Source organism: Lithobates pipiens, unplaced genomic scaffold, assembly GCF_037356315.1.
Source record: "Lithobates pipiens isolate NorthernLeopardFrog02 unplaced genomic scaffold, aLitPip1_a1.2 Scaffold_11, whole genome shotgun sequence".
Taxonomy (NCBI): domain Eukaryota; kingdom Metazoa; phylum Chordata; class Amphibia; order Anura; family Ranidae; genus Lithobates; species Lithobates pipiens.
The window spans coordinates 6461797-6488977 of NW_027507696.1; the positions used below are offsets into that span (position 1 = coordinate 6461797).

The window sequence follows — 27181 nt, forward strand, 5'->3', positions numbered from 1 at the left end:
GCTGCTGTGCAGTGTATTGTGACAGCACCGAATCCCGCTGTCACAATACGTCTAGCAGGTGGGATCTCTGCATCTTCCACTAATATATGTGTCTCTATTTTACAATCTGTTCTCCGCATCTTCCACTAATATATGTCTCTATTTTACAATCTGTTCTCCGCATCTTCCACTAATATATGTGTCTCTATTTTACAATCTATTTTCCTTATTTCATACTTGTCACTCTTCATTGCACAATTTGTCCTTTTGTGTTCTGCTAGATGCGACATCTAATAAACCCAGGAAAAAAGCTGTACAGAATCCATTTCTGTTAATTACTTCAAGATTGCCTTTACTTGCTGCGTGGTCAAACACAATTCTTCATATGTGTATAGCTGGTTTCTGGTTTTAATTACGCCTGCTAAGCCGGAACAATGCTCAGACTGCCGGTGGCCAGAGAACCACAAATCCCAGCATTTTTGTGCCCTTTCCTCCAAACTTATCATATGTTAGAGTTGCTGGGCATGTTGGGAGTTGTAGTTCCTCATTCATCACACATGTAGAGACTTATCGGAGCAGAGAGCTTATTGTGCCAGTGTGAGGCTGGATTCACACCTATGGCAGTTTTAGTGCTTTTTGCATTTTGTAGATTTGCACTACAGAACGTGTTCCATAGGAAACCATGATAAATGGACTGTAGTGCAAATCTGCAAAATGCAAAAAGCACAAAAAATTCATAGGTGTGAATTCAGCCTTATGCCGCATACACACGATCGAATTGTACGGCGGAATTGGTCCGGCAAACAATCCGCCGGACTTTATAACTAACGGACTTGGCCACACACGGACCCTCCGAAAGTCTGGCGATTTCTAACGCGGTGACGTACAGCACGTACGACGGGACTAGAAAAAGGAAGTTCAATAGCCAGTAGCCAATAGCTTCCTTCTCGTACTTGCTTCAGAGCATGCGTCATTCTTAGTCCGCTGGACTAAGACACTGGTTTTCTATGGGTCGCGTTCACGTCTGTGCATTTTACGGAAAGAGCCAGAGACTTTGTTGTGGTTTTTGGTTCCATAGACTTCAACGGATGAAAAACGTGTATTGAAAAATGCAAGATGCGCCTGGAGGCCTGATTCACATCTATGCATTTTTAGTGCATTTTGCAGATTTGCACTACAGAACGTGTTCCATAGGAAACAATGTTAAATGGACTGTAGTGCAAATATGCAAAAAGCACTAAAACTGCATAGGTGTGAATCCAGCCGGAATGTGCAAACTGCAACCTGCATAGGTGTGAACCAGTGCCTAATACACGAAAATCCACTGCCCTGTTGCAGGTGCACAGCGGTGCCATTAATTAAGTAGTGACACCCCCTCGCATTTTGCCAAAGTGCGCATACTCACACACGTAAAAACGTATGTTACTGCAGTGCCATGCAATTTGACGAGGCGCAATTTAGAAAATGGTGCCGGCACTTTTTTTTTTTTTTTGCACGTTTTTCTTGCATAGAGAAGCCCATTGAAATGAATGTGCCGTTCTAAACTTGAGACACACAAAAAAAACACGTGTGCTAAATCTCACCTTCTGCGAAACCTTAACATTTTCCAATTTCAGGTTTCTTTAAACTAATGGGAAGATTTCTAAATCCCATTTGGCAGCTGGCTTTGCCTGTGTGCATTCTAATCTACTGCTGTCTGCCAAACATCTATACTTTTCATTCTTCAATAGGAAATACAGGTCTCAGTAATATTCATTATATCTATTGTATATCAAACGTTACATCCAACCAGTAACTTGGAAAGTTTAGAAAGGCGCTGAAATGAAAGAAAAAAAAAAATAAGGCTGAATTTTAAACCCGCTTTTATAAATATGCCATTAAAGCTCAGTACACATGCTGGGACTTGTAGTTCTCCTTCAGCTGTATGCCCATGCTGGGCTTGCTGGTTGCTTTGTTCTGCAGCACGCTACACTTCTGAGTTAAAGTGAATTAAACTGGCTGTCTGGTGTGCTTTGTTGCAGGAATTCCTTTAGCAGCGTCCCGTGGAAGCAGCTGAGAATAGAGAACGGTGAATTCATTCTTCATCCACAACAATTCCCAGCGGAGGGGGGGACACAGAATGTGGACGATCGGCTGCTTGCTGACGACAAGTATGATAATCCTGGGAGCGACGGGTACAGATCACTTCTACCGCTCAGGGTAAGCCTGTCTTTGTACTTTGAAATAACTGAAAAAGGGGGAATGTGGTGCTGTGGTAGGAGAGCGAAGGGGGTCCCATGTCACTCCCCATCCTCCCATCCACAGCTCCGGATTTATCCCCTGCATACAAACTTTATTAGGAGTCACACCGATGAGGACACCCTGTAACCCTGCAAAAACTTCCAACAACTTTTTCCTCTCACTGACAACCGTCCTGTACAACTAACAATCCCAACCAATCAGAAATGAACGTTAATTCCGCTAATGCTGGCCACATGTTATAGCAAGCGTTGAAGAATCACGTCACTAATCTGGTGAATTGTGATATCAATTTATCTGAATTCTTGCAGGCAGTACCGGGACAGGGTCGTCCAGTGCCCAGGGCGAGGATTCAGAATCCCCCCCCCCCCTTACCCCAGTGTTAATACATACTGTAGAATGGGTGTACCACCCTGCGTCCTTTTTTTTGCCCCTTTGCTTCACTGTGCCCACTTCTTGTCCCCTCCCTGCTTCTAGGCAGCACAGGGATCTGACTTGTAGCACTGGGGTCCTCAGTTCAAGTCCTGAGCAGGACACTATCTGCATGGAGTTTGCATGTGCTCCCTGTGCTTGCATGGGTTGCTTCTCTAAACTGCCTTCTGTTCTCTGATTTCACACAATGTTATCGGTTCTAGGACATATCCACTAAAAGATGACATGGCTTTAGCCTAGCACTAGTATACATGTGAAGTAGGCACCTTAAAGTGGTTGTAAACCCTGGGGGGGGGGAGGGGGGAATAGCAAAGGCCCCCCTAAAGGCATAATGAGCTAGTATGCATAGCATACTAGCTTATTAAGAGTAACTTACCTGAGAACGAAGCCCCCGAAGCGGTCCTCCGTCTTCATGTCCGCCGCTGCCATGGATCCCGGAGTGACCTCCGGGTCTCACTGCTCCGGCGCTGTGATTTGCCAGAGCAGCGATGACGTCACTCCCGCGCATGCACACGGGAGCCGACACTTGTGGCATATCACTGCGTTCTGCGGCCTGTCCAGTGCGCCTGCGCACAGCTGTCTTTGGGTAAATATCTCCTAAACCGTGTAGGTTTAGGAGATATTTCTTGGACCTACAGGTAAGCCTTAATCTAGGCTTACCTGTAGGTCAAAGTGGTTTGTAAGGGTTTACAACCACTTTAAAGCGCACCTTTGCTCAAAAGTGAAAGTACCGCTCCTTGCCTCCTCCTCAAACACATTTGCAAACATTTTTTTTTATTAGGGTGCGGGTAACTTTTTGTAACAGGTACCCACTTCTACTTCCTCAGTTTTCACTGAATGTGAGAATTACATCAACCTGACCCCACCCACTCAATGCCCGCAGCCTCAAGGGACACGTGACACATCCCAGGAGCCTGCAGGACCTCATAAAGCTGCCATGCCCCAAGCATGCACAGTGGGGAGCCGGCCATGAGACTTCAGAAACAGCTGGATCCCATATCAAAGGTGGCAGCACCAGAGTGCCGCAGCCTGGCAAGGAATTGGCTCTAGGGAAGACAGTGCTGGAGTCCATGGTCTGGGAAGTGTTGGTTTTTTAAAAGTCAGTAAGTACAGTATTCGTAGCTGCTGGCATGTCATTTTTTTTAATTAAAACAGAGTGAAGTTCCTTTATGAATTCCCCTTTGGAACATCCACTTGTATTTAAGCTAGGACATGTGACATGTTCCAGCTCCTGCCTCCCCTCCCCCCAATCCCGTTCTCCCTGTGACAGCTGGCGGGGGATCTTCTCCCTGCACTCACAATTTAAAAATGAATGGACTACATCCATGTGAATGAATGAACTACAAGTACTTTTGTCCACCACAGCTGACGGTTTGTTGTTCATTGACTCTTGCTGCAATTCAGTAACTGCCTTCCTGTATCGGAGGTACTGAGAGAGTCTGCAGGATCCTGGCATTGCATCTGCTGATCACGGGTACAATGCTTTACAGGCTCCAGTGTAAAAAAAATAATAAATGCACATTTCTTTACCTGAAAAAAGATGTGCATTTATTTTTTTATAAAAGGTGAACTTATCTTTTAGGCAGGTCATATACTGTGCTAATTTCAGATGGTTTCAGAACAAATTTGCTTAGCTGGTGGCCCTGTTGGCACCTTCCTGCCTGTCCTTCCATTGAAAAATGAAAGGAGCCACGTGGAAAATTGTTGCTGGCTGTCACAACAACAATAACCTATCGGGGGGTGATTGATCCATCCAAGCTGTTAGCAAGGATGGAGGAATCTGACATCTTTCAGTGTACGGCCACTTGGCCAGCCTAAGCCCTTGTACACACGGGTCGGACATTCCGACAACAAAATCCGTCGGATTTTGTCCGAAACTGGTGTTGCATACACACGGTCGGACAAAGTTGTCGAAAAATCAGATCGTACATAACGTGATCACGTTATTTCGTTACGATGGGACTACGTTCAGGCTAGTAGCCAATAGCTTTGGTCTAGGAATTTGATCTGAGCATGCGTGGCACTTTGTCCGATCGTAATTCTCTACATACAATCGGACAAAGTCCGATCGGATCATGTTGTCGTAAAGTTTTATAGCCCGGCTCTAAAACTTTGTCAGTCGGATATTCCGACAGAAACAGTCCGATGGAGCCCACACACGGTCGGTTTATCTGACAACACGGTCCGATCGGACATTTTCCTTCGGAATGTCCGACCGTGTGTACAAGGGCTTAGATTGTAAGCTCTTGATGTGAATATAAAGTGCTATATCAGGTACATGCAATTAGCGGACCTCCAGCTGTTACAAAACTACAAGTCCCATCATGCCTCTGCCTCTGTGTGTCTTTCTTGTGGCTGTCAGAGTCTCGCTATGCCTCATGGGACTTGTAGTTCTGCAACAGCTGGAGGTCCGCTAATTGCATATCCCTGTGCTATATGAATTCCTGTAAGGGTGTGAATAGCTGCCGATGGATTGGCCAGAACATAAAAGAATTTTAGGATTTATGAACAAGGATTTGGACACAGCATTTGCCTACAATCCCGAATTGCATGATTCTCCACAGATGAGACAAAGCTAAACGTACATATTCAATTAAAAAAATGAGCGCATCTCCTGGTTCATCACTAGGTATGGCCGTGTTCCAATCCAGTATTTCACACGCATTAAAAGTCGATCGGATGGAATTAAAAACTGGTTGCTCATGTGATCGGTATTTCATTTCTTCCATTGAGCGGAATAATTACAGGTAAAATGTTGTGAAAATTGTAGTTGCACCAGGCTGAAAACACCACCGCAGCCCTGTATTATGGATGATTACACATCTCTGATAATAACAGGTGGACTGTGACATGTGGCTGGCGGCCGGCCATATGCCGCACAGTATTGGCCCAGCCATGGAATATCGAGCAGCACAGATTTCAAACCTCGTATGGCCAGCTTGGAACGCTCTTCTCTATAGGCTTGAGCGCCAACTCCCGTCTTGTGGAGGTGAAAAAAATCGCTCAAGGTCCAATCACAAGATATTTGACCTCATCAGGGCCGTTTTTAAGGCAGGGCAAAAGGGGCAGCTGCCCTGGGCCCTGTCATTGTTGTGAGGCCCAAAGCAGCTGCCTCATACTTGCCAACTATCCTGGTTTAAATTCCCTTGTCCCTTGAGGTTTTAGTCCTGTGCTGTGCCCTGATATCTCAGTGTGAAGTACTGCTACTAATTCTGCCCAGCTCTGTCCTATTGTTGTGTACAGATGACTCACCTGCAGACCCTGTGTTTACATGTAAATTACCAGCATTTATATGTAAATAGGGGTGGCCGGCGGCATGGATATGTATATCATGCCCCCCTGAGGTCATATCCACAGTAATCTCTAGCAACCAATCAACAAGCAGAAATCATGTACTGTAACCTCTAGTAACTAATCAGTGAGCTGTAATGTGTGCTGTAACCTCTAGAAACCAGTCAGTGAGCGGTAATGATACACTGTAACCTCTGGCAACCAATCGCAATAGCCGCCCGATCTGATTCAGTAAACTGATTTTGAGTCTAGCTGCTATTTATTGTATGTCTCAGAGCAGACGGAGAGCAAAACTGCATGGGGGAGGGGGGGGGGGCGGCTAGGGGCCCCCAAGAAAAGTTTTGCCCAGGGTCCAATCAATATTAAAGACGGCCCTGGACCTCATAAAAATGCTAGTTGCCTGGCCGTCTTTGCCTTCAATATTTCGGAGTCACTGACCCAGAATAAGCTTGTTCCAAATGAAGTCAGATCTCTTGTTCTGCATACGATTTAAATCACAATAAATCAGAGTTCTGCATCAAGACGATTTAAATCACTAGTAAAAAGGCTTCATTTATATCAACTCGATTTAAATCATCATTTTTAAAAAGCAACTGTCATCTCTGTCCTGCAGCGGCTCCTCCTCTGACTCGCTGTTGACTCACCAACAGTTTCGTTCACTTTAAGCTCCTTGTACACACGGGTCGGACATTCCGCCAACAAAATCCATCGGATTTCGTCCGAAACTGGTGTTGCATACACACGGTCGGACAAAGTTGTCGGAAAAAATCCGATCGTTGGTAACGTGGTGACGTTATTTCATTACGACGGGGACTACGTTCAGGCTAGTAGCCAATAGCTTTGGTCTAGGAATTTGATCTGAACATGCGTGGCACTTTGTCCGATCGGAAATTCTCTACAAACGATCGGACAAAGTCCGATCGGATCATGTTGTCGAAAAAATTTAATAGCCCAGCTCTAAAACTTTGTCGGTCGGATATTCCGATGGAAACAGTCCGATGGAGACCACACACGGTCAGATTATCCGACGACGCGGTCCGATCGGACATTTTCCGTCGGAATATCCGACCGTGTGTGCAAGGGCTTAAAGTAACAGCTACACCCCCCCCCCCCCCCAATAATTCTGCACATATGACAAAATAATTTCCATATGATTTCATTGAATAGTGTATGGAGCAAAGTGCGGTACTTGCAGCAACCAACTGGAATACATATTCAGGTGGTCTTAGAAATGTTCTAAGGGAAGTAAAAAAAAAAGCAGTAAAAACCTGGCAGAGGTTCTAACCCTTCTTGACTTCATTGAAGATAAAAAAAAATGTCTGGAGCTGAGCCCTAAATTAGATTAGGTTAGAGATACTCTACAGGGTTATTCGGTGGAATCAATGGGCAGGAAGTCAGCTGTCCGAAACTTGTGTTGCATACACACGGTCGGACAAAGTTGTCGGAAAATCCGATTGTACATAACGTGATGACGTTATTTAGTTACGACGGGACTACGTTCAGGCTAGTAGCCAATAGCTTTGGTGTAGGAATTTGATCTGAGCATGCGTGGCACTTTGTCCGATCGGAATTCTCTACACACAATCAGACAAAGTCCGATCGGATCATGTTGTCGGAAAATTGTATAGCCCAGCTCTAAAACTTTGTCGGTCGGATATTCCGACGGAAACAGTCCGATGGAGCCCACACACGGTCGGATTATCCGACAACACGGTCCGATCGGACATTTTCCGTCAGAATGTCCGACCGTGTGTACAAGGGCTAATGGAGCGGCTGGTGATGCAGCAGTGACACAACAAGGCGAGGGATGTGGCGGCAGAAGGTGAGTGGATGCCCGCTAACAGGCGCTGCCACGATGGATCTGAAATGACAGGTGCTCTTTAAATGTAAGGACTTATTCTCGCTGGTAGTTAGAATCTTTAATATCTGCAAACAAAAAAAAAAAGATTTCCTATTTAGAATAATAAGCTGTCAGTTTAGTATAACAGCGATATCAGAACTGATGTTTGTAGTGCACATAGATTTGCAAAATAATGGGATAAAGGAATATTCCTGAACTTTGTTTTTATCTTATGGTTACTGTAAAATTGTGTGAAGGCATCAATGCAGTGCATGTTATCTCAGCTTGCAGAGCTTGGATCCATTGAATGAGTTTACTAAAAATTTAAATATTTCAGAATATACAGCTTCATGCTACATAACAAAGCTCCATTTCATGCTGAATAAACTAAATTATTAATGTAAATTAAATAGAAAACTATCTTTAGATAGATTCTTACTCCAAAATCATTTTATTAAAATAAATTTGATAAAAATCAAACAAATGGATTTAAATAAAAAAATCTGATTAAAAAAAAAAAAAAAAAAAATTTTTTGAATTTTTTAAATCATTGATTTATATCCACCCTGCTTCTACATACTTACTGCTTGTCAACGAATCAGGAAATAATGAAGCGAATGGATTAGTACAACAGCCAGGCAAATTGCATTTTTAAAGGAGAGGTCATCAATGGCAACATCCCTCTGCTGGTTTTATTTAATAGGCGATTACTGACACTTTTGTGAGCTATGGACTTTGCACTTATTTCTTCCACTTCTTTGTGCTGATTGCATAGATCATGCAGGAGCAGCACCGGGAATGCAGTTCTGTCACAGGAAGGGGGCGCTGTTTTTTTTTTTTTCTTTTTGTGATAACGGCAGAATGTCGTGTTCCCCCATTACAATCAAAGCGCGCCTAGCGGAGTGCTGCTTTAATGAGTGCAATTACCAGGAACTGCCATCTAATTGGTGATAAGTATCCGGTTATCAGATCTCCACTAATTATCAGCGGATAATTGACTGCGACAAGTTGAAAAGGATCATTATAATTAGTTTTTTTTTAATCTGATGACAAATATAATAATTAATGATGTGGTGACATCACGGTATCAGACAAGTCTGCAGTGCTGTTAAAGTGAACCTGTACTTCATTTTAGACTTTGGAAAGTCAATTTTCTATTTACTACAAGATGATTACTTTCTCCTGTGTGCCTCTCTGATTTAAGCTGGACATACACCATACAATTTCTCCTATTCAATTTCTTTTAGATTTACCTTCAACTGTGTAGCACAAGGGCCTGTCATATTATATTATGATTATTATTATTATATTATTATTATATTATTATATTATATTATTATTATTATTATTATTATTATATTATATTATTATTATATTATTATATTATATTATTATTATATTATTATATTATATTATTATTATTATATCATTATATTATATTATTATTATATTATTATATTATATTATTATTATATTATTATATTATATTATTATTATATTATTATATTATATTATTATATTATATTATTGCATATTATACTGTCTGACCCTCATATTATATGGTTTTGGTAAATCTAAAGGAAATCGATAGAAGAAAATTGTATAATGTATGGCCAGCATGAGTTTCTCCTTGTACGTCTGGCCTGACTTTCCCTACATTTAAGCCAGCTGCCCTTGTCCATTGAGGTCACCTTTAAGCTGACCATACACCATACAATTTTCTTATTCAATTTCCTTTAGATTTACCTTCAACTGTGTAGTAGAAGGGCCTGCCTGATTGTACACAAATTGAAAATGTTTAGATTTGACCTCATATTATATGGTTTTGGTAAATCTAAAGGAAATCTATAGAAGAAAAATTGTATAATGTATGGCCAGCCTTACTAGGGTTGCCACCTGTCCAGGATTCACCCAGACAGTCCAGGTTTTGGACCATGTGTCCGGGTTTCAGACTGCATGAAACCCAGACGCATTTATTCACACTGAACTGTGGCTATGTCCCAGGCAGGAGGAACACTCTGCTACCCCCATTCCCTCCAAGTCAGCGGGGATCTCTGCCCCTCCACAGAGTCTGGGGATCTGTCGATTTTGTCACACAGAGCACTGATCAGAAATGGGCAGATCCTCTGGCCCCCTCCCCCTATGGAGGAGAGGAAATTCCTCCATGTACCTAATTTGTGTGATAAGAGGAATCAGTTTTTTTGCATTCAGTCCACAAATCATATGTATTGGAAGAGTTTTATTTTTTAATTATTGTTCTGAGGTTTATGTATGTCTGTGAGAGACTTACTTGTAGCTCAGCATTGTAAGCATATTTTATGGGTACAAGAATGTTCGGTATTGGCTTGCAGAAAAGGTGGCAACCCTAAGCCTTACAGACCAGTAGAATGGCAGTAGGCAGGGCTTAATCATAAAGTCAGAGCGGCTCCGCCCCCCCACTGTCAAAGTGAAACTCTATCAGAGAGGGGCACAGAGGAGGTCTTTCTTGGCTAATAAATGGAAGTTCGATTTGGACTTCATGTTCACGTTACAAAACAACTGCAAAATCAAAATCAGGACAACTACTGATGCTTTCCAGGATGCACTGCAGCTGTGCTAAAGTCGGGATGTTCCCTCAATGTACCTCAACAAAGAACCCTCTGCTGCCAGATTTAGCAGGATTTTGATAGTGCTCTTGCAGGCTCTTGTCACATGACTCGGTGCTGAACAACCTCAGGTGTGGGTGAGGCTGCAGGGAGCTCATACAAGGCGTCGACGTGGGCATTTTATAGAAGGTTTGGAAGCCCTCTATCACTACCAATATTATTGGCTAAGTATGGGATTAAAGCCTCATACACACGATAGGACTTTGTACAAACTTTCCCTTGGATTTTTGTACAAAGGGCGTCGGCTGTGAACTTGTATTGCATACACACAGCAGGACTTTTTCAGCCAACTTTCACCAAATCACGTGGTTTTTCTGCTCTTTACCGCCACCTTTGGTCAACTTCTGTATTGTTGGCTGATCTTTTGCATTGGTTCTGAGCATGCCTGTTTGTACTTTGTACAAAAGTCCTATGGTTTTCTGTACACACGATCAGACTTTGCTCCATCGGACTTTTGTTGCCAGAAAGTTTGTCCGTTCACACAGCCAACAAAAGTCCGATGAAAACCAAAAAAGTTTGTCCGATGGAGCGTACACACGGTCGGATGTTGCTCCAAAACAGCTAATTTGCATGTTTGTTGTCAAAAAGTCCGACCGTGTGTACGGGCCTTTAGAGAGAAGGGGAGGCAGGCGCAGAAGATATAGAAAAACGGGGTTCCCCTCGCGCTATCAAAAGTGAAAAATATCTGAATGGGGTATGTCGGTTAAGCCCCGTACACACTATCAGATTGTCTGCTGAGTTTTACCTTCAGATTTACCAAAACCATATAATATGAGGTCAAACCTTAGGAGTTTCAATGTGTATGCAATCAGGCAGGCCCTTCCACTACATGGTTTTGGTAAATCTGAAGGAAAAACCTCAGCAGACAATCTGATAGTGTGTACGGGGCTTTAGATTGCTGCTAGACCTAAATTGTATACCATGTACTTGAACAACAATAAATAAAAAAGGTGATCAGTGCAAACTATATACCAAATATTACTACAAAGATGGAAAAATCCTTGTTTGATATGTATTCTACTTCATAGATAAAGTGCAATAAATCAATAATTATATCAATACTATTGGTGAATCCTAATGCAAATTACTGCTGTGCTTGCAATTATTTAGCTGCTGTGCAAAACTGCTACTGTGCAAACTATGCAAACAAACTATTTGCTGTGCATGCGATTATTTAGCTGCTGTGCAATCTACGCAAATAAATTATTAAATGAATGAATACAATGGATCAGTAGACAGGCTCTGTCCAGTTTAGGTACAACATTCTCACTTTGTTGAATGCAGCGTAGCTTTATTAGCCTAAAAGACTGCGCCAAGGTGGGGGCACCAAAGCCTGCAGCTCTCACGTCTTTTCCCCCTTGTTCTGCCACCATCAAACACTTCTCATCCTCAGGCTGTCAGGAGGTATTACCGCGTGGCGGGAAAGGCCCTCCAAATTGATTGACGGAGCGCCACTCAGACATGAGCGCTGCCCAAGGACCCCGTGAGTGCTTACAGATGTCTGGACCGCCAAGTGGGGTTAATTTTATGGAAGGCCGTAGAGAAGAGGGATCCCGCTTTCATGATATTGGCTTAAAGAGGAAGTAAAGGCAAACATTTTTATTTTATTTTTTAAAAGCACACCCTGTAAGGCAAAGGCATAATGAGCTAGTATGCATAGCATACTAGCTCATTATGAATAACTTACCTGAGAACGAAGCCCCCGAAGTGGTCCTCCGTCTTCCTCTTCGCCGATGCCATGGATCCCGGAACGACTTCCGGGTTTCGCGGCTCTGGCATGCGCACGGAAGCTGACACTCGTGGCATATCGCCCGCGATCTGCGGCCTGCCCCAGTGCGCCTGTGCGCCGCTGTCTACAGCGCATGCGCCGTAGACAGCTGTGGCTGTCTTCGGGTAAATATCTCCTAAACCGTATAGGTTTAGGAGATATTTCTTGGACCTACAGGTAAGCCTTAATCTAGGCTTACCTGTAGGTCAAAGTTGGTTGTAAGGGTTTACAACCATTTTAAGACCCCTTTCACACTGGGGCGTTTTTCAGGCGTTTTTCAGGCGCTTTAGCGTTAAAAAAAGCGCCTGTAAAGCGCTTGAAAGAAGCCTCATCTGCAGTCCCAATGTGAAAGCCCAAGTGCTTTAAGAGCCCTTTCACAATGTCAGCGCCCGAAAAACGCTCGTAAAGCGCTGCTTAAACTAGCGGCGCTTTACCAGCGTTTTTCGAGCGTTATTGGGGCGCTTTTAACCCCTGCTAGTGGCCAAATAAAGAGTTAAAAGCGCCCACAAAACGCTGCTGCCAATAGCGTTTTTCAGGCGTTTTTCTGGCGTTTTACAGGCGCTTCCCATTGATTTCAATGGGAAGGCGCGCTTTAGGAGCGTTGTATTCACCGCTCCAAAAGCGCTGCAAAGAAGCTGCTTGCAGGACTTTTTTTGATGCCCTGCCAGCGCAGCGCCTCAGTGTGAAAGCACTCGGGCTTTTACATTGGGATTGCAGTTGCGGCTTCTTTCAGGCATATTTTTTAACGCTAAAGCGCATGAAAAATGCCTGAAAAACGCCCCAGTGTGAAAGGGGTCTAAAGGACAACTCCAAAGATTTGAAAAGAGAGAACAAGAGAAAAAAATCCTACCTGAACAAAATGTACAATTCATATAACAATACTTGTCAGTTTTTACCCCTTCCCCGCTGTATCCCGCAAATAATGGTGTCTGAGCACGTCTACTGCGAGAAAGGCTATTGGCTCCACCCATTTCATCAAAATCTCACAGCCCCTCCAGGGCCACAAGTGATTACATTTTCCTCAACTGATTTGTTTAAAAGAACGTCAGGCAATATGTAGAGCGTTCAAAAGACTGAATGGCGAATGGAAAATACCTAAAGAAATATTTAGAATTTTAGATGTTTGCAACTGGTATTGTTGTCCTTCTGAAAATTCCAGTTGCCCGGCTGTCATGCTGATCCTCTGGCTGATGTGACACTAATATGCAGCCCTCCCTGGTGACTTGTTCCAGAACAGTGACGCATAATTATACTGTATCAGCACAAGAGCCAGGCAAACAGCATTTTCAGAAGGTCAGCAAGTAGCACCTGGATACCCTCTCCCAGTCCCAGCGCGGGTTCCCATTAGCGCTCGTTTCCACTGCCTGCAATGCTCTGTTTTCATGTGCTGGCAGCTGCCAGTTTTCAGCTGCAAAGGACGCGGTGGGGGGGGGGGGGGGGGGCGATGTGATGTGCGTTTCAGCGCATGCACAATTTTCTTCTTTTTTTTTTTTTCTTTTCTTTTTTTACTTTATAAGAAGGTCACAGAGAGGCACTGCTGCCAGGTGACACACGGTGCCTACCTGTGCCCTGTGGTAAAATGCATGCATATCTGCATTTTACAGGCCTGCATTGCAATGTGAACAGGGTATATAGAGAACAATTGTTTTCTGAGTGCCTGGCGTTTATCTGATGAGTTAAAAATGGCAGTCACCGCATTATGAGCGAGCCCTAAGGCTCCAATCACATCCCGCTTTTTGCTTTTCAGTGTTTTTGCAGTGCTTTTTGCGGTGCTTGTCGCGTTTTTGGACACAACTTTTTACAGCGATTTTTGCCGCGATTGTGCCGCTTTTTATTCTTTTTTTTTTTTACACTGTGGTTGCTTAGCAACCAGCTATATACAGTGAAAAAAACGCAAATCGCGGCAAGATCGTGGTAAAAAAGCGGTACTTGCGTTTTTGACGCAGGTCCATTAACTTCTATTACATGCAAAACGCTTCATTTCCCCAAGTCCCCGACCCTTTCCAAAAATGCAGAGGCACAAAAATGCATTGATGTGAACGTGTTCCGTAGGAACCCATGCTAAAAAATTTCCCTGCAAAATGCATCAAAAAACGCGTTAGTGTGAATCAAGCCTAAGGCTGGATTCACACCTATGGCATTTTTAGTGCTTTTTGCATTTTGCATATTTGCACTACAGTCCATTTATAATGGTTTCCTATGGAACACGTTCTGTAGTGCAAATCTGCAAAATGCAAAAAGCGCTAAAAATGCCATAGGTGTGAATCAGGCCTTAAGACAGGGGTCTCCAAACAAAGGGCCAGTTAGACCAGACTTTAGTGGACCGGGCCGGACTGTGGCCATTGAGAGTAGAAAAGTTGCCGACATCAGTGGGGAAAAAAAAAACAATGCTCCATTGTTGGTGTCAGTGGGAATTTTTCCCCATCATTGGCGTCAGTGGGGGGAATTGTGCCCTATCATTGCTGTCATTGGGCCCCATTGTTGATATCATTGGGAAAAATTGTGCTCCATCATTTTTATCATTTGGAGGAATTGTGCCCCATCATTGGTGTCATTAAAGAGGAAGTAAACCCCCGATGGGTTTTACTTCCTCTTTTTCTAACCCGCTAGGCCTGCAAATGAAAAGCATAATGGGCTAGTATGCACTTACCTGCAAAACGAAGCCTGCACTGTCCCCTGAGCAGGCCGCGTCCATCTTCACCCCTCTTCCTTCCAGGGCCACGGACTTCGGCTCTGTGACTGGCCGGAGTCGTGCGACGTCGCTCCCACGCATGCACGTTGGAGCCGTCAGTCACGACACGCGCTGGGGGAAGAAACGGCACAGTGGTCCGCTTCTTCACGGCGCATGCACCAATGAGGACAATGGCAAACTACAAGTGAAATAGAGATATTTCCACTACCTATAGGCAAACCTTATTATAGGCCTACCTATAGGTAAAAATCAACAAAAAGGGTTTACAACCACTTTAAGGCCCATGTTGGTGTCATTAGGAGAAACTGTGCCCAGTGCCGGGACAAGGTCATCTAGAGCCCAGGGCAACCATGCCAAATTGCACCCCCCCCCCATATGTATGAGCATTATGTGTAAGCGCAAAAACCTTCCCCTTCCAAAAAAAATGTATATTATTAAGCATGCTCAATTCCTAAGCAAGAATTCCCCCTTCTCTCAGTACAAATCCACCCTCCTCCTGAAATTGCCCCTCTGAGCACAAATCTTTGCTCCCTATTACATCTGCTCAAATTCTTTCTACCCATATGGCTCTAGCACAAATCCCCCGCCCCCCCCCACAAAAAAAGTTCCCCCTCCTAGCACATATCCCCTAACCCTCAAATTACCAATCTAAGCACAAATCCTCTCCCCCACTCCAAATCCCCCCTTCCAGCACAAAGTCCCCTCCCCCAATCTGGCACAGATACCCCCAATCACCCCTACTAGCACAAATCCTCTTCCCCTATACCCCCTCCCCCCCAAATCACCATTCCTAGCACACCTCCCCATATTTACCCTCCTAGGACATTTCTTACCCGCTTCCCCCCCCACTTCTCAACACAAATCCCCCCCCCCACTTTACATGATACCACAGTGCCCAGCCTGCCTACCCCTTGTCCCGGGCCCGGACTGTGCCCCATTGTTGTTTTCAGTGGAGGGCATTATGCCTCATTGTTTTTTATCAGTGGATGAAATAGTGCCCCGAGGGCTGGATAAAATCAAGCAAAGGGCCACATCTGTCTGGGGACTGTCCCCGGAAACCGGGGATGTCTGGTCGCCCTACTCTACAATACAAAGCAAGCCACCGCTCAACAAAGTTATATGAAGGAGTTAATAATTGTCATTTGCTAGTTTCCTTCTTTGGGGGGGGGGGGGGGGTCACCATACAGGAAGTCAGTTGTGTGTTGCCAAATACATCCCCCCCCCCTCAATGCTCAGTGTGTATTCTCTGCCTGAACCTCTTCAATGTCTGCACATCCAGCACTGCTGTACAAACCCTTCTATAATAAATGTTGTCAGGCCCTTTAAACATCTGCTTTGTATTATAAGTGAACTCACCCAGAAATGCCCCCCCACCATCATCATTGTACCCCGCCAGCGCTGTCAGGATAAGCGACTTCTCTACCGTCACTCAATTTATTGCTGTAGAAACAGGTTTTTGTGTGGCTGTAAATCAGATCTGAATTTTTATCATGTCAGGGGACCCCCCCCCCCCCCACCCCGGCACCCTGCTTGGCATCACTATAGGCAATAACCGCCATCGGCGGCGTATCGGCTTAGCTGAATGTATATTACACACAGAGCGTTATTACACATTCCATACACTACAAGCAAATGACAAGACTGATGGGGTCTCTAATGAGAGAGTGAGATCCGATCTTGGGGGCGATCGGACAGATCTTTAAAGAGAACCATACGTCTCCTTGTCAGCGAAGCGGCCTGCGGTTCAGGCGCACAGCGAGGTCAGTTCATGTCCTCGCTGGAAATATTTGCGGTCATGATGGCTCATGGCCAGCTCACAAGACATTTGTGCAAACACTTCCATTAAATTCCCTTTAGAATACATGGAATTGGGTCAGATTTCCAGGTGTTGACGCGGCTGCCAACAATGTCGGGTCAGAGGTCAATATATTTGTCCCTTCTACTTTAAGATCAATGTCAGTTTAGCTATAAAATAGGAATTGTTAATGACTTTGGATCAGTCAACATAAAATAGAACCAGTCAACACTCCCACCCCCTCGCCTTGCAGTGCAGCTCACATTGATACCCAATATATGTCACCCTCACAAACTTTGGGGGACATTGATGAAAATACGCAGGGTCATTTGTGACCCCTTTTTCCCCATCTTCTGTTTGCATTTCTGTACTGCTGATCTCCTTCAGCCTCTTTCAGCCATTTCATGTCCACATGTGCTTGATTCCGGTATCAGCTGCGCACCATTGCCGGCTTCCTGATAATGACAGTGGTGGACCATACTTGTGCAATGTGTATTGGCACCACATTTAGTGATCTCCACTGGGGATACATGTCACAGGATAACAATGCAGGAGCACCAGGGACGGGACAAGGGGTGGGCAGGAGGGGCGGCTGCCCTGGGCACTGTGGTATTATGGGCGGTAGGGGGCACCACAAGGAAATAGGGGGGAGGGGATTTGTGTTGGAAAGGGGGATTTGGGGGGCAGCAGGAAGTATTGTTCTAGGAGGGGAAATTTGGGGGGTATGCTAAAATGTAGGGGGAGAATGAATGGGGGAAGAAGATTTGTGCTAGGAAGGATGATTGGGGCATTTTGTGCTGGAAGGGGGGATTTGCAGTGGGGTTATTGGGAGTAGTAATCTTAGGGGTAGATAATTTGTGCTAGAAGGAGTGATTTTTTTTGGGGGGGGGGGATTTGGGTGGTGGGGTAAGATTTGTGCTGGGAGGAGGGGGAATTTATGCTTAGGGGGGTGAAAAAGATTAGTGCACAGTTTTTTTTTGTGGGGGGTTTTGATGACGCATAATGCCTATACACCTTGGGAGCGGGGGGTGCAGTTTGGCATGTTTGCCCTGGGAGACCTTGTCCCGTCACTGAGGAGCACAATTGGGAGACAGAAATAAAGCACTCCAGGAAGAAATATTTAAAGCTGAATTCCAGGTAAGGATTTCATTGCTTAGTTACAATGGTCCAGCTTGGACTGAGGTAAGTATGCATGTGCCCCTACCTGTGGGACTGCTGGGGGTGCGGAGAAATACTTTAGTAGGTGCTAATACTACAGTGATTTCCACTGTGTCGTGGGTCCCGTGCTGAGTGGTTCATGTGCTGCACATTAGGGGCACTTGCAATTCACAGAATTTCTTGCATTCTTCTCAATAAATGCAAAGCCTTATCTGATTGGACAAGGTGGAGGAACAGGGTGGTGACGCCACAATCTTGTCCAATCAGAGAACTCTTTGCATTCATTGAGAAAAATGAAAGACATTCTGTGAATGGCACCTGTGCTCAACCAGCAGGCCTCACTCAACGGGTGCCAGAAAATGACTCTAAACAGGGCTGGACTGGGACAAAAATTTGGCCCTGGACTTCATCCAGACCGGCCCACTTTAATTTTGCAAACAAGCACAAAAACAGTATATAAAACTATACGTAATTGTGCAAAAAAACACAAGTAGTAAAAACGTAAGGAGTCCTCACTAACCTCTTTTATTATTTCACTTATTCTCCTCTGTATTTCTTCTCATTCTTCTCACATCACTGCGTGAAGTTGAGGGAAAGCCGCGCAGCCATTACTTTGTCACTGAAACCGGCCCACTGAGCCATCGGCCCACCGGGAAACTCCCTGTAGTCTCAATGGCCAGTACAATGCCTGACTCTAAATGTACACATACATGAATGGACATCAAATCATAAGGCTAAAGAGTCCAACAAGATTTTAATAATCTAAAATTTAACCACAAAAGACAGCCATACCCAATTCAGGGGCATCAACACTCCCCCCTTCATCAGGGTTTGGAATAAAGGGATGACGACTTGAAGGAACTAAGTGCTGAACCAGGGGGACCTGTATTAAAGTGGATGTAAACGCTACTATCCTTTTCAGCCAATGAAGCTGCCATCTTGGTCTCTGTTTGATCTTCAACTGTCATGAAGCTGCACATGTGATCAGCTATGGCACCAGCCATTGGATGGTTGGATAGTTTGGTTGAGAGCACAACCAATGTGACAGTTACATTCCCGACACTTGCCAGGTATGTAACTGCTTTTGAAACGAGTTAGTTTAGTTCTGCTTTAAGAATCTAGAATCACTCTGATAATATTTTCGAACTCCAGACATGCGCTGTGGTCAGCACCAGTCAGTAATTCTTACCTACTACCACTGACTATGATGTAGAGTCCTTTCAAGTCTTCATTTCTTTACTTCAAGCCCTGATGAAGGGGGAGTGTTGATGCCCGCAAGATGCGTTGGCTTTCTTTCATGGCTGAATCATTGAACTAAAAACTAAAATCTCCTCCGACTCCTTCATCTTAGGCCCCTTTCACACTGGAGCGGTTTTCAAAAATAGCGCCTGTGTAGCGCCTGAAAAAACCGGCCCCTTTCACTCCAGTGCGAAAGCCGGAGCGGTGCGCTAGCAGGATGGTAAAAAAAGTCCTGCTAGCCGCATCTTTGGAGCAGTGAAAGGAGCGGTGTATTCACCGCTCCTACCCATTGAAATCAATGGGACAGCGCTTTGCGGGCGGTTTTAACCCTTTTTCAGTCGCTAGCGGGGGTTAAAACCACCCCGCTGGCGGCCGCAGACCGCCGCTAAAATGACGGTAAAGCACCGCTAAAAATAGAGACGCTTTACCGCCGACGGCCGCACCGCCCCAGTGTGAAAGGGGCCTTAAGGTTTGACACCCATTGATGTATGTTGAGGGGTGACTGTCCGTGAGCAGATCCCCTCCTGAATCTGAGCCAGATCAGATGGATGTCAGTTTTTTTTACATCAATGCCCATTCAGTCTGTGCCCGGGAGACACGGGCGGACCCATGACAGCTCCACGGGCAGCTGTGTGTAAAAGGACTCTGTTTTTCATTTACATCAGACTATCTCCGATCTGTCACATTTAGGTCTGCAAAAATGAGAAAAGGATGCAGTCGTTTTCTTTTCTTTTTTTTTTATCGGACCTGGACGGACTTTGAGGATGTAGAGATTGGAGATGGACACAAGTTCGTGTACATCCGAATGTCCATAGGATTGCATGGAGCTTTCGATCAGGTCTGCCTGAAAAACTGACAGGTGGACCTAATCAGAAAGCCCATGTAAGACCCCTTTCACACTGGGGCGTTTTTCAGGCGCTTTAGCGTTTAAAAAAAGCGCCTGTGAAGCGCTTGAAAGAAGCCTCATCTGCAATCCCAATGTGAAAGCCCGAGTGCTTTAAGAGCCCTTTCACAATGTCAGCGCACGAAAAACGCTCGTAAAACACGACTTAAACTATCAGCGCTTTACCAGCTTTTTTTCGAGCGCTATTGGGGCGCTTTTAAGCCCTGCTAGTGGCCAAATAAAGGGTTAAAAGCGCCCACAAAACGCTGCTGCCCAAAAACGTTTTTCAGGCGTTTTGCTGCCGCTTCCCATTAAAGGGGAGGGCCACCCTGAAAAACAAAAAAAATGTTAAAAATTACAAAAAATCAAAAAAAAAAAAGGAAAACATTTTTTTTTTTTTTTACTTACCAGAAGTGCCTGTTGCTAGGCACTTTCTCCTAATCTTCCTCTTCCTCCTCCGCGGAGATCTTCTGTCTTCTCTCTTCGTCGCGGCGTCTTCTGGGTAATGAGTCCGTTGTGTTCTGGGAACTGTGTGTTCCAGAACACAGCGCGTCCCATTCAGAAAGCGCTGCGGGACTCGCGCATGCGCAGTAGCTGCGGGACTCGCGCATGTGCAGTAGCTGCGGGACTCGCGCATGCGCAGTAGGAAACGGGCAGTGAAGCCATAAGGCTCCGCTGCCTGTTTCCCTTACAAGGGATGGCGGCGCCGGGACCCGAGAGCCGAGGGACGGGTCGGCCTCGGGCGGCCGACATCGCGGGCGCCCTGGACAGGTGAGTGTGTTTATTAAGTCAGCAGCTGCAGTGTTTGCAGCTGCTGACTTTTTTTTTTTTTTTTTTTATAACCGGCCCTCCGCTTTAATTTCACCGCTCCAAAAGCGCCGCAAGGAAGCTGCTTGCAGGACTTTATTTGACGCCCTACCAGCGCAGCGCCTCAGTGTGAAAGCACTCGGGCTTTTACATTGGGATTGCAGTTGCGGCTTCTTTCAGGCGCTTTACAGGCGCTTTTTTAAAGCTCCTGAAAAATGCCCCAGTGTGAAAGGGATCTCGGTGTGAAAGCACTCGGGCTTTTACATTGGGATTGCAGTTGCGGCTTCTTTCAAGCGCTTTACAGGTGCTTTTTTTTTTTTTAACTCTAAAGCGCCTGAAAAACGCCCCAGTGTGAAAGGGGTCTAAATGGACCCTATTGATGAAGTTACATACTAATCTCTATGATGAAAAGGATCCTGGAAGTGCCTCTGCATGGGAACTACTGTATGTGATACCCCTGTTCATTTTGACATGTTCTCCTATTATTTCCATAAAAATGATTGTACCAGAAAATGATCCTAAAATTGGTATAGAGCACCCTAAAATCTGCTTTGTTCCCAGAGAGGATGGAGTTTTCTATTAGCCATTATACAAAGAATAATTGATGGAGGTTTCTCTTTCTTAACGTACATTGATTTTTTTTTTTTTTTTTTATAAGAAATAACTTTTAGAAAAGAGAACAAATTAATTACAGGGAAGAGAATCTCTCCTGCTGGCTAATCGCTGTGCCCAAGTCAAACCTGCAGCGTGTAATGGCTGATGCATTGTTCCTGTGTAATCACTAATTGAGTATTGCAGCATATTAGTGTATTAGCAAACGGATAATTGAAATTGTAGGGCTTTGCTGAAAAACCACAATCAGGTTTTTCGTTTCTTTAAAGAAACCTGGCAAATTTTATTTTTCTCAAAGTCTCTCATTTTAGATTTAGTCAGTAATAGTGGAAATGTGTCTGTTTTTTTTATTTTTGCCTGTTGTACCATATGAGAAAGTATCCTGTTCTCTTTTGTATTACTTCCCCCCATTGAAATCCCTGGTTCCTGCTATTCCCCCTGCTTTCTTTTTAAAATCTGACCACACTACACATGAGAACACAGCGTGGTCAGTTCTCATCCTATGCTGGGAACTTGGTGTACTCTCCTCGAATGAGCAGACTGATTATTGATTTATACAAAAAAAAAAAATGTTTTGCCTTCCATTTCTATTTTAAACTGAATGGGTTATTTTATAAGGTGATTGTGTACAATCACTTCAACCTCGTTGATGAGATCTTCCTACGCTCCCGATCCCTGTGACACCGGTATGAGAAATGGAGACGTTGTCACCAGCATAAGAAGGCACAGGACTGAAATAGAAAGCATTGTCAAGTTCTAGAGTCTTTCCACACTCTACTAAAATGTATTTTTTGTCAATTTTTTTGTCCCCTTAGATTTTTCCATCACTAACCATCCTGAATGGGGTGGGTTCTGGGCAGGCATGTACTGGCCATAGGGACTATAGGGAGTTTCCCGGTGGGCCGATGGCTCAGTGGGCCGGTTTCAGTGACAGCCAGTGGCATCGCTGGGGGGGGGGGACTTTTGGGGCTATAGCCCTGAATCTAGGGCCCATAGCCCCAAGTCAGTCCAGGAGTCCCCAACCACAGGGTCCCGACCCACTACCTGCCCCCTTTCTGGTGACCCAGATGTAAGGAGGGGCTCTCTGGGGACCCTGATGTAAGCCAGGGGCTCTCTGGGGAACCTGAGATAAGAGAGAGGCTCTCTGTGGACCCGGATGTAAGGGGGGGGCTCTGTGGGGACTCGGATGTAAGGGGTTGGCTCTCTAGGGACCCTGATGTAAGGCTGATGATCTCTGGGGACTCTGATGTAAGAGGGGCTCTCTGGGGACCCTGATGTAAGGGGAAGGCTATATGGGGACCCTGATGTAAGGGGAGGCTCTCTGGGGACCCTGATGTAAGGGGAGGCTCTCTGGGGACCCTGATGTAAGGGGGCCTCTCTAGGGGCTTTTTTGTGCAATTGCATACAGTTTATATACTGGTTTTTGCGTGTTTGCTAAATTAAAGTGGGCCGGTCTGGATGAAGTCCAGGGCCAAATTTTTGTCCCAGTCCAGCCCTGGTTCTGGGTGTTGTAGTAAATTGACATCCAAAAAATGTGTATTATTATACAGGTTTTATATAGCGCCAACAGTTTGCTCAGCGCTTTACAACATGAGGGCAGACATTACAGTTACATTACAATTTGGTACAAGAGGAATCAGAGGGCCCTGCTCGTTAGAGCTTACAATCTAAAAAGGAAGGGGCAATTGATACAAAAGGTAATAGCTGTGGGGGGGGATGAGCTGATGGAAGTAAAACAGTGTTAGTTAGAAGCAGGATAGGCTTTTTTGAAGAGAAGGGTTTTCAGGGATCGTCTAAAGATGGATAGATTGGGGGACAGTTGGACAGATTGGGGTAGGGAGTTCCAAAGGATGGGAGAAGCGCTGGAAAATCCTGGAGGCGAGCATGGGGGAGGAGGTGACAAGGGAGCTAGAGAGCAGGAGGTCTTGGGATGACCGAAGAGAGCAGCTTGGTTGGTATTTTGGGACTAGGTTAGTGATGTAACTAGGGGCAGAGTTATGGGTGGCTTTGTAAATAAAATTATTGTTAGTACTTTGAATATTATTCGTTGGGTGAGTGGAAGCCAGTGGAGGGATTGGCAGAGAAGTGTATAAAAAGATGAATCATATATTACTAATGGAATTGTGGTGATTGACAGTTTAGCCCACAGATGGTCCAACAAAAAAACTCTCCTTCCTAAATATCTGTGAAATTAGGGAAGACAACACATGTTTTAATGCTGCGGGGTCCTTCCTACCCCCACTGTGCCCATCACTCATCAGATGCCAACTGTTACCCTTTGTTCACAGGCCGCTGCTGATGGAGCACACCTTTCATGAAGGTCACTTTCTTATGGGGTGTTACACAGGCCACCAGACATCTGCACTCACCATTATACTGCCAGCTAGGATCCGTCATAGGAGTGTAAGAAAAAAAAACAAGGGTGGAGTATTGGAGGCGAGGAAAAAGTAAGACCACAATCACCGGGCCTGCCTTAAGGCCGTACACACGATCGGACTTTTTGACAACAAACATGCAAATTAGCTGTTTTGGAGCAACATCCGACCGTGTGTACGCTCCATCGGACAAACTTTTTTGGTTTTCATCGGACTTTTGTTGGCTGTGCGAAAGGACAAACTTTCTGGCAACAAAAGTCAGATGGAGCAAAGTCTGATCGTGTGTACAGAAAACCATCGGACTTTTGTACAAAGTACAAACACACATGCTCAGAACCAATGCAAAAGATCAGCCAACAATACAGAAGTTGACCAAAGGTGGCGGTAAAGAGCAGAAAAACCACATGATTTGGTGAAAGTTGGCTGAAAAAGTCCTGCTGTGTGTATGCAATACAAGTTCACGGCCGACGCCCTTTGTACAAAAATCCAAGGGAAAGTTTGTACAAAGTCCGATCGTGTGTATGAGGCTTTACTTTAACCATCTGCCCCACCACCACGGTGGCCTTTATCCTTACCGCAGTGTGTTTCTCAACTCCAGTCCTCAAGGCGCACCAACGGGTCATGTTTTCAGGTTTTCCATTATTTTGCACGGGTGATTTGATCAGTTTCACTGCCTTTGCATTTACCGCAGTCGTTTCATCTGAGGCAAATCCTGAAAACATGACCTGTTGGGGGCACCTTGAGGACTGGAGTTGAGAAACGCTGCCTTGAAATGACCCCAAATCTGCGGCTGCGAAAACTAGGTGTTCCAGTGTTCTCTGGTTCCACCCCCGCCCTTTGCGGCATACGAATGATATGATGATATACCAATAATATGAAGCCAAAATGTGCTTATTCGCTTTGGATCCAGAGTAGGAAATGGCCAGAGCACCCAGAAGAGTTTTCCCCATTAGCCCTTGTACACACGGTCGGAGAATCCGTCAGAATGTGTCCTACCGGACCGTGTTGTCGGATAATCCGACTGTGTGTGGTATGCATCGGACTGATTCCGTCGGACCCAATTTTCCAACATGTTGGAAATATTTCCCGACCAACTGGTTCGATCGGACATACTCCGATCATGTGTAGAGAATTTTGATTGGACCAAGTGCCACACATGCTCAGATCAAATTCCTACATCAAAGCTATTGGCTACTAGCCTGAATGTAGTCCCGTCGTAACGAAATTACGTCATCACGTTCTGAAAGATCGGATTTTTCGACAACTTTGTCCGACCGTGTGTATGCAACAGTTTCGGACAAAATCCGACGGACAAAATCCGACGGATTTGGTTGTCGAAATCTCCGACCGTGTGTACAAGGGCTTAGGGAGATTTTACATTTCATGTGACACACCAGGACTTGAGTGGAAATGTCTGAAAAGTAACGAGGGATCATCCTTCTACATTGTATTTATACTTTTGGGAAGGAGATGTATTTTCAGCCATGTGACTGCGATTTCCAGCTTTTATTAGGGCAAATAACAATCGTTATGACTAATGCCGCATACACACGAATCGGAATTCCGGACAGAAAAAGACCGATGAGAGCTTTTCATCAGAAAATACGACCGTGTGTACACTCCATCGAAAATTTAGCTGTCCGAATTTCCGCCAGCCAAAAATTGATAGCATGTTCTCAATTTTCCAGACGGAAAAACTTTCTATCGGTAATTCCGATCGTGTGTATGCAATTCTGACACGCCAAAAATCACGCATGCTCAGATTCAACTACGAGATGGAAGCTATTGGCTACTGGCTATTGAACTTCCATTTTCTAGTCCCGTCGTACGTGTTGTACGTCACCGCGTTATAAACGATCAGAATTTGGTGTGACCGTGTGTAGGCAAGACAGCTTGAACCGAATTCCGTTGGGAAAACCATCAGAGCTTTTTCCGACGAGAATTCCGATCGTGTGTACGCGGCATTAGTGGATTTAGTGGATTAAAATCATTTTTACTTATGTCTTTTAATGAATGACTTCTCTTTCTTGTATTTCAGGCGCAGAACGTGTTTGTCCGACGCTCAAGCGGGAGTCGTGTTTGTGACGCAATCTTTCGTCCAGCCTGTTTACCATCCGCTGATCACTCTCTGCGAGGGACATCGTGTCTGTAGCACCTACAGGTAGGTTTATTCTTATCCGGGGGGGGGGACGCCTGCACCTGCCACTGTTGTGGAGGAACAAGTCCCAGCATGCTTTGCTGTGCACCAGATAAAATGTCCCCTTTATCGCCGCATCAATTTATCAGTTAATTCCTCGTATGTCCTAACACTTCTTATCCCCTTCCAATCTGTACACATATCACCAGCGGACTTTCAGTCATTTTTTTCAGCTTGCCACCTATTAAAGCGGTAGTAAACCCGCTGAGGTTTTTTTTTTTTTCAGACCTGCAAGGGAAAAGGCATAATGAGCTAGTATGCACCGCATACTAGCTCATTATGAAATACTTACCTTATAACGAGGCCCCGACATCTCGCCCGATGCACGCCGAGGGAGCTGACATGTTCCCTCGGCGTGTCTTCCGGGTATCGCTGCTCCGGCCACTCACAGCGCCGGAGCCGCGATATCGTCACTCCCACGCATGCGCACGGGAGACTTCTTCTCTGCAGGGTCCGGCGTCTGCCGGACTTTCAGCCAAGAATCCCCTGTGCACCTGTACGGTTTAGGAGATATTTTTTTTACCTACAGGTAATCCTTATTATAGGCTTTCCTGTAGGTAAAAGTTGTAAAAAGGACTATACAACCGCTTTAAATCTTCTGCCCTTGTTGTTTTAACTTTGGATAGTAAAATACATTTTTTCTGCCAGTAAATACCTTATACAGCCACCTTCATGTTTCTTGTCTGGCAAAAAGCCGAGGCTTATGACATCATGCACAGCTCTCTCTCTCTCTCTCTCTCTCACTCTTGTGAGAGTTTGCCAGGAAGGGGGGGTGAGTCATAAGCGGGCCAATGAGAGCTGCAGAGCTGGAGGTGTGTGTCTGTGTAAATCCAGGAAGGGAACAAGCAGCAGCTTCAGCTGCCCACAGTTAAAATGGCTGCAGCCAGACTCAGTGGAGGGAGATTTAGGCAGCATATTTGGCAAGTACAGAATCACAGTATATATAAAATAATATGCAAAGTGGTTGGAGGGAAGCTTCAGAATGGTAAAATGTTTTTATTACACATGTGAGCAGACCGCAGTTCCTATTTAACTATATTTTTTGTTTACTGTAGTCATTATAGGGGTTCCCACCATCCCTGTGGATTTTTTTATGATTTATTTTATATTATGGAGAATCTTTGTATGTTTTTCGCTCCTCCTGTTACATTCTCCATAATATAAAATAAATCATAAAAAAAAAAATCCATCTAAGACATATAAGGAACCATTGACTGACTCGCCGGTCGC

At 44.9% G+C, this 27181-nt stretch overlaps 1 protein-coding gene across 3 annotated transcripts in view; it reads left to right on the top strand.

Moving 5' to 3' along the window:
- Nucleotides 1-27181, top strand: part of EGFL7 (EGF like domain multiple 7) — an 82034-nt gene that overhangs the window by 26897 nt on the left and 27956 nt on the right. For all 3 annotated transcript variants that reach the window (XM_077468269.1, XM_077468278.1, XM_077468285.1), the window contains 2 exons: nucleotides 2001-2178; nucleotides 25793-25915. In XM_077468269.1, coding sequence (XP_077324395.1) covers nucleotides 2099-2178; nucleotides 25793-25915 — 203 coding nt within the window. In that variant the 5' untranslated portion in view covers nucleotides 2001-2098. The remainder of the gene's footprint in view (nucleotides 1-2000; nucleotides 2179-25792; nucleotides 25916-27181) is intronic.